The 12,259-nt window shown below is 38.6% G+C and overlaps 1 protein-coding gene across 2 annotated transcripts in view; it reads right to left on the bottom strand.

Moving 5' to 3' along the window:
* Positions 1 to 9,372: 9,372 nt before the first annotated feature.
* PDSS2 (decaprenyl diphosphate synthase subunit 2) overlaps positions 9,373 to 12,259 on the bottom strand; it is a 145,179-nt gene continuing 142,292 nt past the window's right edge. For both annotated transcript variants that reach the window (XM_034765934.1, XM_034765935.1), the window contains one exon: positions 9,373 to 10,841. In XM_034765934.1, the coding sequence (XP_034621825.1) occupies positions 10,683 to 10,841 (159 nt within the window). In that variant the 3' untranslated portion in view covers positions 9,373 to 10,682. The remainder of the gene's footprint in view (positions 10,842 to 12,259) is intronic.

Here is a 12,259-nt window from a genome sequence, read left to right as displayed (position 1 = left end):
ACTGCAATCCATCTTTAACCTGGTGCTTTTCCAGTGGGGGGGGGGAGAGGTGGAAACCCAGAGGGACAAAGGGTTCCCACCTTGTGCAAAAGATATATAAAGGGGTGGAAGAGAACAGAGGGGGAGAGGAGCCATCATGAAGAATCCCCTAGCTATCACCTGAGCTGCAACAAGAGCTGTACCAGGGGAAAGAATTGTGCCCAGGCCTGGAAGGTGTGAGTCTGAGAAAAACTTACTAAAGCATCTCTGAGGGTGAGATTATCTGTATTTAGTTTGATTAGACATAGATTTGTGCATTTTATTTTATTTTACTTGGTGACTGACTTTGTTCTGTCTGTTACTACTTGGAACCACTTAAATCCTATTTTCTGTATTTAATAAAATCACTTTTCATTTAGTAATTTACTCAGAGTATGTATTAATACCTGGGGAAGCAAACAACTGTGCATATCTCTCTATCAGTGTTATAGAGGGCCAACAATTTATGAGTTTACTCTACATAAGCTTTATACAGGGTAAAACAGATTTATCTGGGTTTAGACCCCATTGGGAGTTGGGCATCTGAATGCTAAAGACAAGCACACTTCTGTGAGCTGTTTTCAGGTAAACTTGCAGCTTTGGGGCAAGTGATTCAGACCCTAGGTCTGTGTTGGAGCAGACAGGAATGTCTGGCTCAGCAAGACAGGGTGCTGGAGTCCTGAGCTGGCAGGGAAAACAGAAGCAGGGGTAGTCTTTGCACATTGGGAGACAGCTCCCAAGGGGGTTTCTATGATCCAACCCGTCACACCCCTAATAATTTTTGTTGCCTTTTTCTGTACCTTTTCCAATTCCAAATGATCTTTTTTGAGATGAGGTGACCAGATCTGCACGCAGTATTCAAGATGTGGGTGTACAATAGATTTATATAGAAGCAATACGATATTTTCTGTCTTATTATCTATCCCTTTCCTAATGATTCTCAACATTCTGTTTGCTTTTTTGACTGCTGCTGGACATTGAGTGGATGTTTTCAGGGAACTATCCACAATGACTGCAAGATCTCTTTCTTGAGTGGTAACAGCTAAATTAGACCCCATCATTTTATATGTATAGTGGGATTATGTTTTCTAAGGTGCATTACTTTGCATTTATCAACATTGAATTTCAGCTCCTATTTTGTTGCCCAGTCACTCAGTTTTGTGAGACCCCTTTGTAACTCTTTGCAGTCTGCTTTGGACTTAACTATCTTGAGTAGTTTTGTATAAGCTGCAAATTGTGCCACTTCACTATTTGCTCCTTTTTCCAGATCATTTATGAATATGTTGAACAGTACTGGTCCCAGTACAACCACCACTATTTACCTTTCCATACTGAAAACTGACCATTTATTCCTACCCTCTGTGTCCTATCTTTTAACCATTTATTGATCCGTGAGAGGATCTTCCCTCTTATCTAATGACTGCTTACTTTGCGTAAGAGCCTTTGCTGAGGGACATTGTCCGACAGTCCAAGAACACTATATCGACTGGATCACCCTTGTCCATATGCATGCTGATGCCCTCAAACGACTCTAATGGATTAGTGAGGCATGATTTCCCTTTTTAAAAGGCCACATAGATAAACACAATATGTTGGTGAAGAATCAATGTGTTTGATAATTTTGTTGTTTATTATAGTTTCAACCAATTTGCCTGGTACTGAAGTTTGATTTACCAGCCTGTAATTGCCAGGATCATCTCTGGAATCTTTTTTAAAAATACATGTTACATTAGCTACCCTCAAATCAAACTCTTTATCAGATGACTGAAGTGATAGGTTACATACCACAGTTGGTAGTTCTACAATTTCACATTTGAGTTTCTTCAGAACCTTGGGTGAATACCATCCTGTCCTGGTGACTTATTACAGTTTAATTTATCAATTTGTTCCACAACCTCCTCTAATTACACCTCAATCTGGGACAATTCCTCAGATTTGTCACCTAAAAATAATTGCTTGGGTGTGGGGTTCTCCACCATATTCTCTGTTAGAATTAGAAAAGGTGCAAAGAAGGGCAATGAAAATGATTAGGGAGAGGGAACAGCTTCCATACAAAGAGAAATTAAAAAGACTGGGACTGCTCATCTTAGAAAAGAGGTGACTAAGGGGGATATGATAGAGGACTATAACATAACATAGAAATTAGGGGTCATTCAATGAAATTGACAGCAGGTTTAAAACAAACAAACAAAAGGAAGTACTTCTTCATACACCTCTACCCCGATATAACGCAACCCGATATAACATGAATTTTGGTATAACGCGGTAAAGCAGTGTTCCGGGGGGGGGGGGGGGAGAGAGGAGAAGCGGGGCTGCACACTCCGGCGGATCAAAGCAAGTTCGATATAACACGGTTTCACCTATAACACGGTAAGATTTTTTGGCTCCCGAGGATAGCGTTATATCAAGGTAGAGATGTACAACGCACAGTCAACCTGTGGAACTTGTTGCCGGGGAATGTTCTGAAGTATAAGAGTATTAGATAAATTCACAGAGGATAGGTCCATCAATGGCTATTAACTAAGACAGTCAGGGACACCACCCCATGTTCTGGGTGCCCCTAAACCTCCAACTGCCAGAAGCTGGGACTGGATGGCAGGGGATGGATCACTTGAAATTATCCTGTTGTTCATTCCCTCAGACGGATCTGGTTCTGGTCACTTTCAGAGACAGGATACTGTGCTAGACAGACCATTGGTCTGACCCAATATGGCTGTTCTTATGAATAATTATTGGGGATGGGAGTGTTTCTACCCTGAAACAGCACTGGACATTAATGGCTTGAACTTGGATTTATAAGAGATGGGTACTAGCTGAAGCTGGATTTGATTTAAAGCTAGGAAAATCAGAGTCACTAGTTAAAACTTCAATAAAGAAGGAACTGAATATAAATGAAAAGAACTGCTTTATAATGGAGTAACCAGTGAAAGGTTTAAGGACCAATGTCTATTTCTCACATTACCTCAGCAGTAACTTGTGTGTCAGTTGCACCCATAACTGTTAAAAAAATGATAAAGCTAAGCAGTTTTAAACTTGGAAAACACAAGCTTCCTTTAATCTCTTGGCAATGAAATTTGGAGAATCCTCTGTACCATGTTTTAGTTCAGCCAACAACTGTCCTATTGGAGAGATCGTAACTGATGCTATCCCATAGCTTTGCTGTAAAAAGCAATAATGCTCACTTGAATTCAGAGTCAGCATGCTAGCTATGCATAATCAGCTTTATGAATGACCAGAACCAGGGCCGGCTCCAGGCACCAGCTTACCAAGCAGGTGCTTGGGGCGGCCACTTCCAAGAGGGGCGGCACGTCCAGGTGTTCGGCGGCAATTCGGCAGACGGTCCCTCACTCCTGCTCAGAGTGAAGGACCTCCTGCCGAATTGCTGCCGCAGATCGCGGCTTTTTTTTGTTTGTTTGTTTGGATGCTTGGGGCGGCCAAAACCCTGGAGCCGACACTGACCAGAACGTTTGCTCCCTCCATAAAGATCTTCTGTTTAAAACCATGTAAGCAATATAAAGTTGATAACTGTACCTTGTTAAGCCCTTTGTCTCCAACTTGTCCAGATCTCCCAGGAAGTGTAAATAGCGTTCTCTTCTTTCTAACATTTAAATCCATATTCTAATCCCACAGTGTCCAAAGACATTCTTATAACTAAGATTCTAGCCTAAAGGACCAAGTGTCCTTGGATTGCTTTCAAAACATTTCTTCCATGTGGTAGTGAACTACATTGCTAAAAAGCACCTGGCCAGTTTAAAATAATTTTATAGAAGTACTTCAATTCTAGTGGTGAGCAATAAAACATTCACACTAGTGGGAAGGCTGATATCTCTAGGCTGCAACCACTTGAACAGGTCTACTATTCCTTCCAGGAGAGGGCAATAGTACATGCACAGGAGGGAAAATAGATATATGAAAGTAGCATTTTATTTTTTACCCAGTTATGGCAGAAACAATGTTCACAAGAAGTTTCAGGGTAGAGTATTCAAATGAAAACCATTCACTGGATGTATCGAATGGTTGTAATATAAAATAGACATTCTGTACTCTGTTATCTGATTACCAGGCTGTACAGAGCTCTGTAAATATGGAAACAATGAAACCGGACACAAATAGGAAAAAGATCAACAGTAGGAGGAGAGAGAAAATATTTTTCTCTTTTAGGAAATTCCCTAAGTAATTAATAACTCCTCTTAGTCTTACAGTATAGTTTCATACTAATTTAACAAAAAATTCTAAGTTTAAACACTTCATTTGTTAAAATAAATTAATTTTGGTAAATTTTTAGTGAGAACGCAGAGTGTTGACTTGCAATTTTTTTACAAATTAAAAAAAAATTATGGCAGTAAAAAAGTATGATTTTCTCAACCTCATGTCTAAAAAAAGTGAACAGATTTTACCCAACTTCAAAAACAAAAAATCACTTTTGGAGCAAAGCCAATGAGAATTTCAGCCAAAAAATAATTCCAAAAAAGTTATGAGCAGTGAAAACATGGGTTTATAATAGAAGACTAGACAGAACTGTAACTAGTGCTATTAAGCAAATTATATTTAATACAGCTGGTTGGAAAATTGAACTATTTTTCCATGAAAATTTGTCAAAAATATTTCTAACCATCTCTAACTTATAGCAGTATTAGTACTGACACTGCTGTTGAGAATGCACCTATTCTTATCCATTCCTCACTTTTAAATAGCTCAGACCATCCTGAAAAAGTGTATTTTGCTGAAACTTCATATACTTCATCTCAGTGTGTATGGATATAAAAAAAATTCTACTAAGTATGGCTATAGTGTGTGTGTTGGGGTTGGGGAAGATACATTCATAAGTTCTGTACATCCATGTACTTTAAAAAATGTAACAAGTTTACTTACCAACAAAACAAAAAATTGTTTGATAAGCTGGAGAAAAGTCAGATTAATGCAGACAAAAAACACTTTTTTTTATGTTCTCCCACTACACCCATTTTTTTTATGCTGGTGCTGAACATAATGATGCAAGCAACTAAGTGTAATTGTACAAAATTATTGCTAGTGATTTGCATATGAAATACACACCTTTTACTGCCTCTAGTTGGCATTGTTTAACTAGATTATAAATAGTACAGCTGAAATGCTGCAAACAGAAAACAGTTTATGTTGGGCACATGCTATGAATGAAGAAATGCTCAGACACAATGTGAAAGTTGGAGAGCTTTCATCAAAACGAGCCAAGATTGGAAATGGTTCATTTCCTAATCATGCCCTTGCTTTGCAGAAGCCAGTCTACAGAAAACCTCATAAGTAAAGCTCTCTAAAACACAGATATTCATGCCACCATGTGGGTACGGCTCACCCTCCTTGCTATCCCTAATTGTTTCAGATTTTTTTGCTAATTAGTCCTATGTATATGACAGCATCCAGTACATGCTTTTAATTAAATCTGAATATCTCATCTGGAGTATTTTGCCACAAGATGCCAAAAGAAACAACCATCTAGTTATAAAATATTGTATTCAGGATATGAAAAGGAATGAGACACACAAGGTAGGTGAGGTAATACCTTTTATTGGATCAACTTCTGTTAGTGGAAGAGAAGTTTTTGAATTTCACAGAGCTCTTCTTCTGACCTGAAGTCAAGGAGCTCCGTGAAGCATGAAAGCTTGTCCTAAACTTTTGTACTGGAAACCAAACTACATTTTTGTTTAAAAAAGGGCTATATTTAATTGAGAAATTAAGTTTATTAAAATTATTACTGGGGCACTTCCCCCATCACTCTATTTATTAACTAAGGGCCACAATCCCCTAAAATATATTGAAAAATAGTTCGTTCACTGTATGGTAACTGCAGCAATTTCATCATGCAAATAGAGTTGTACTTTAAAATAATGGTCCACACATTTCTCCTTCTGATTGTTCTATTTTCCCAGAATTAGGTAAATACTAAGGTGGCATGCTGCCTCTGGTTCTGTTTTGAAGAAGGAGAGAGAAAAGGTAAGTCTGTTTCTCTTTTTATCTCCATAGTTAAACTCTAATAAAGAACGTTCTGAAGATGGTTACACAGGAAATGAAGGAATACAAATCTCCATTTAAAACAGGTAGGGGAGAGAAGGAATCTCCTACACTTGAGGGACCCAAAGCATTCCTCTGGCTAATACAGAAGATGTCATTGATATCTGAAGCAAGTTTAAGGGAGCTCTGGGCAGAGTCAGGCAAAACCACAAATGCTTGAAGAGACAAGACAGGGATGGTATGAAGCCTCAATTTCTTAATTGTGTCACAAACTTTTTTTTTTATAATTTAAAGTCTATGGTCTAATTAGGTTTTATCTAGTTCATCTATCATAGGTTATTTCTAAGGGAGTTACCAAAGTGGGATCAACATTCTAGAGGAAAAGGTTATTCAGAAAACAAGGATGTTACAGTACCAAGTTTATTCTGAAGGAGAAATCCATGACCCCTGGCACCCTTAAATAGCTAATACAATTTATGGAATGGGTTAGGAAAGGATATTGTGAGAGTCTGGTGAAAAGACTGTCAGAGCTAACTACTTCTTGAAATACTTCTTCCTTTGAACTGCTCGTTGACAGAGACTGCGCAGGTCTTGGCTGTGTATTTCATTACACACTGTAAAGATGAAGTATCTGGAAGCTTCTGAAGAGTACAATGGGCTCAAAACCTCACTTTTCTCTGAGGTCAGGGCTGATGAGAGGAGGGGAAGGAGGGACAACTGAAGGGGCCCTGAGCTCAGTGGGGTCCCCAAAACAAATGTAACATCTGTGCAAATAAAGTGAAATGGGAGGGATTGGGGCCCCCAATGAACATGATGTACCCCCAAGTTTCACTCAATAGGTCTGTCTGAAGTTCTACTAGTTGATGAGCAGCAATAGCAACCAGTGATCTGACCCAGTAGTGTCCTTATTGGCAAATCTGTTGACAGCACAATTACAGGCCACAGCCCTTTTGCATCTGTGAAAAGGAAACACAATCTGCTCACAGAAAGAAAAAATGGAGGGACTATCACAGAGCAAGTCCTGCCCTGTCTAACATTTGGTCTAAGTTTAAAAGGGGGAAGATGACCTTTTATTTTATTTATTAAAAAAAAACAAACAAACCCCAAAAACTGGAGTACCATGTGCTCCACTCATTCCGCCTAACTTTAGGCACTGGTTGATCAAAGGTGTGTTCAGTGCAAACAGGCCCAATCAGCTCAGAACCACTGGAAATCCTTCATGTGAAGTGGAAGGGAAAATAATTAGGAGAAGACGACCCTCTCCCCAACAACAGCTAGAGGGAGATTCCCCACTCCAACATCCTTCTCATAAGGCTGGGGAAGAGAAAGAGTTCACTGGTCGCCCTCCCTCAGCCGCCAGGATGGGAGCAGTGGGGGAGGAGGATGGTCTCCCAGCCTCCCCAAAGAAGTGCCATTTTATGGTTCCATTAGAATAACAACTTGCCAATTGTATTGCAACTTCCATCCAATGATCACAAACATTAAAGAACTGATTTTCACAGCCGTGCAATAGGTAGCTGTCCCCATTTTACAGGTGGAGAAACAGACCTAGAAGTTAACTGGCTTGCACTAGGTTGCACAGCAAATCTGTGGCACAGCCAGCTTAACCACTGAGACCATGCTTCTTGCAGGGGCACAAGTTAGTGTAAAGAGTGTAGTTTGTTGAGACACAATGTGGCTTAGCTATGGTTTTGTGCCTAACTGTAAGGTGGCACCTGCAATATAGTAGTTAGGGTATAACTCAGGAAGGGTGACAGAGGTATCAACTAAAGTGAAGTACTTCTGTCATGAGGCGCTGATGCTGTCACTTGCTGAAGACTAGGAAAAGAAGACAAAAACAGAGGCAGAATATGAGAATGGGGAAAGAAGACAATGTATAAAGGGCTTATGTCTCTAGCTTTACCCTTTATTTTTGGTTTCATAACAAATGATCATTCTAAACTGTTCTCTGACATTAGTTCTGTCTCTCTTCTTTGTCTGGGAGCATAGCATAAGGAATGCTTAATTGTTTTTATTTCTTATACAGCACCCAAAATATACTAGAGTTTCACGTTGCTCTGCACTGATCACTATCTGGTTCAGGAGTGATGCTGACTAGAACTGTGGAGGAAGCTACACTTCTCCAACCCTCCTCAGCCAAAGGATGATGCTTATAACACATGGCCTTCAGGATGCTGTTGGGCAGAACAGGGGAAGGGTGTTGAAGGGAAAAAACTGATGAACCTTCATGGCCCACAAAATGTGGGGAAGAAGATATCAGAAACAGAAATATGTATTTCTAATTGTGCAGAAAGAATGATAATTCTCAACCGTGACTGTTAGCTAAACAACGATGTTGGCACAAGAACAAGTGGATATAAACTGGCCATGAATAAAATTTAGACTGGAGATTAGAAGAAAGTTTCTAATTATCAAAGGAACGATGTTCTGGAATAGACTTTAAATAGGAGTAGTGAAGGCAAACAACCTAATTAGCTTTAAAATGGAGCTTGAAAAATTTATGAAAAGGATTATATGACTGGATTGCCTGTGATAGGGATCTTGACTCGATGACCAAGAGGTTATCACTTCCAGTCCTATAGTTCATATGTTTTGCCTGTAGGGTTCAGTGTAGGGTATCCCGGAAGGATCCAAAACAACAACAAAATCATGCTTTCAATTAGTTACTGGAAAATATCATAGATCTATATTATGAAGGCATTAGTATGAGATTGTTCATTTCCACCAATTCAACCAATGAAATTACCTGTCTACAATATCACTACTATTTGGTTTTGCTTATTTGTTTTCCATAAGAGATGTTGATAAAAGTTGTACTTTGAGGAAAAGAAACATATGCCCCATCCTGTAATATGCTGCCTGTTTCTTCCATGCTACTGAGGGTCGTCAGTGGAAATCAAAGGGTGTTGAAAGGACTCAGGATGTCTCTGGAGTCCCTCAGCTTCCTGCAGGATCAGACCCTGAATTACCATGAAGTGTTTGAATAAAAAAAAAAAAAAAAAGTAGGTTCATGGTAAGGAGAAAGCAACAGATGGCTCTTACAAAATGTAATGTTTTAGGACTAAGTCTGATTTATACACAGTTGAATAGAATTACTAAATTAACTGAACTTTAGTAAGGTACTAAAAGCTTTTAAGCATAAAAATAAAATGCTCTAAGAATTCAGTTTACTGTCAAAGGCATTGAAACTGCACTTGTATAAATCTGAGGAAGTACATCGATGTCGCAAGTACACTGGGTGCATATATATATATAGACAATGCTTTAACAGATGTAGCTTTATATTTTCTTTCAGCTGAATGCAACATGCTGGTCCATGATTAAAAAAAAAGCTGTGACACCTTACTTTTTTTTTTTGGTAGGAGGAGGAGGAGGAGGAGGAGTAAAATTTAACAGAAATAACTCCACTTAATGTTTGAGTGAGCGATGTAATGAAATCTGTTTGCTGTGCTAGCTGTCTCCAGATTGGGCTGTAATTACACCACAGAAGGAAGAAAGGTAGCTGAGTCTCAATCTAGATCATTTATGTAAACTCAGCCTTCTTGTCAACGAAGTTCTCAGATTGCATGCATGCAAACCACAAAAATCATCTCCTATGAACAAACTAGAGACAGTGTCAAATTGCAGACTTCTGATATACCTTATATTCTTTCTGTAACTGGATTTAAAATCCGACACACTAAGGTTAAAAAAAACTTCTCATGTACTATATATTTATTCAGAAGAGTAAAAAATCTGTGCTAACAGAAGACTATTCCACACTCCTTTCTGCCAAAAGATTGATGCTGAACATTACAAATTCACATTTATTTGACTTAAGTGAAAACAAGTGTCACATAAATCTGGGAAATTATTTAGGGTAAGATTGCATTGAAACAAATTGCTTGATCTGGGGGAAAGATTTTTTTCCCTGAAAGCGTTGAAAACCTCATCTTTGAGCTAGAGCAAAGTATTTTATACAGACAGTATAAAAACACAGGCAATCAATTCTCTTAACAGAGCCAAATTAATATTTGATTAAGTATTTTAAAGCTCCTACTTACCACGCTTGACACATTCTCAGCAAGTTTCTCAAATACTGAAATCATTAGGCACAGAGTAATTTTACATTTGAATACATAAAAACAGTGTGAGGAGACATAACTGCATGTAGACAGATAAAGGATTTTTCCTCATTAATTCACTGAACTGCCCTTCGTGTTGATAAATTGGCACATTAATTTTTGACTTAAACAGCCCTCTCTCTGGCAATTTTAGAAAGTGTTTCTCCTGACACCTGCAGCTTCAGGCCCCCCTCTGTCCTCTCTAGTGCAGGAAAACCACAGGCCACCACATTGGCGCCATCCCTGGCTATGTCCAATCAATAAGGACTTATTTCCTGTCCATTTGCTGAGGTCACAGAAGTGAGTCTCATTAATTATTTCTACTGGTGCAGCCTCAAGTATGCTTCTGGCATGACAAGTGAAAACTGTTTGACCTTTTTCCCCTAATTTTGTTTATAGCAGTTTCAAAGAATGCATGTTCATTCAGCAATGTGGTAAACGACCAAAAAAAAAAAAAGGGGCAACTAACAAATTTAGTTCTTTTAAAAATACAGGATATTTTTTCCCCTTGTCCCAGCCACTATCCATCTAGTTTTCTGCAAATGAACAACAGTTTATTTTTTGAATTGTATCTCATGAAAATCTGGTCACAGCATAAACCATGTTTTCTAAAGCAGATCTGGCCTCAGAGGGAGGGAAGCACTCCAGGGCCTCCAGTGCTCTGTTTCCATGGTAATGACATAGGTCAATAGCTGAAGTCACACCTTTGCCAGCCTTGATTGCTTCTTGCAACTGTTAGAAAACACATGCATAATAAAATCAGTTTTGACTATACTCGGTATACAATTATTTCTAAGATAACAGTAAGAATTCAGTATTTCCATTACCTTTTCTTGAGGTAAACAGGGCAGCTAAAATCAAATCACTCAGAAAGCTCTCATTTTATTTGCAAATATTAAGCTGCTCTACTTCAGCTCCTAACTACAATAAAACCCCAATCAATTTAAACTACACCACTACTTCTTGATAATTCAAAATGCCAAGCCTTACAAGCATGCATGCAACAAAGATGGGAGGATTTTACATATCTGGACCTTTCCCTAACCAGATAATTTTTGTATAGTATACTAAGCCAACATGTCAACCAAGCACTTATTTTCTTGTACTCCATACAAGAAATGATACCCATATGTGGGTATCACAGGTCCAAATGGATTTATAAATACACATTTTCATATTTCATATATATTATATTATATATTTAATATTTATATATTTTATAAATACATACTTTCATAGTTCATAAATATATAATTCCAGATTTCTTGTAAGCAGACTAAGGAGGACATGCACACTCATGTCTCCATCTTTTATATCATTTATTAATATTGCTCTGTTTGCTCATTATATGTTTACATTTGTTATAGTGGACAACAGCAAATTACCTCAGTAAAATACAACTTAAACCCAAATCTGACATGCAAACTCAATGCACTCAGTAGGGATGGTAACTTTGAGGATGAAATACGGCTCCAATTTGCATCATATTAAATAGGAAAATGTTTCCATGGGATAATAGACATTTTCTGGCAAACTGCTGGAGAGAAGTGCAAAACTTGAGTAGAATGTCAGGCAACATCTGTATGCTTTTTATGAGACTTTAAATTTTGCTGAAGTTCTTTAAAGTGGTCTTATGTTAACATGTATTTAAAACTGTTTTTACGATGAAGAGCATCCTGAGAGCATCACCAGAAAGAGGTGAAACTATATTTATACAAATTTTTATTGTTTGATTGCCTTTAATATGTAGCCTTCACAGCAATCCCAATCCAACAGCTAGATGAGTGAAAGGACAGGAATCAAACCCAGGTGTCTTATCTATTTGTCTTAGGGTATGTCTACACTGCAATTAGTCACCTGCAGCTGGCCTGTGCCAGCTGACTCAGGCTGATGGGCTATTTAACTGTGGTGTAGACATTCAGGCTCGGGCTGCAGACCAAGCTCTGGGACCCTCCCACCTTGCAGGGTCCTCCAGCCTAGGCTCCAGCCCAACCCTGAAGGTCTTTACAGCAATTAAACAGCCCCTTCGCCTGAGTCAGCTGCGTGTCTAATTGCAGTAGACGTACCCTTAGGTATTTATATGGCCCCCATCCCTGCAGTATCTGAGCGTTTCACAATCTTTAATGTATTCTACACGGTTTAATGGTAGT

The sequence above is a fragment of the Trachemys scripta genome, chromosome 3 (genome assembly GCF_013100865.1).
Source record: "Trachemys scripta elegans isolate TJP31775 chromosome 3, CAS_Tse_1.0, whole genome shotgun sequence".
NCBI lineage: Eukaryota > Metazoa > Chordata > Testudines > Emydidae > Trachemys > Trachemys scripta.
The sequence above is the reverse complement of the archived record's forward strand: the minus strand, read 5'-3'. Positions and strand labels throughout refer to the sequence as shown.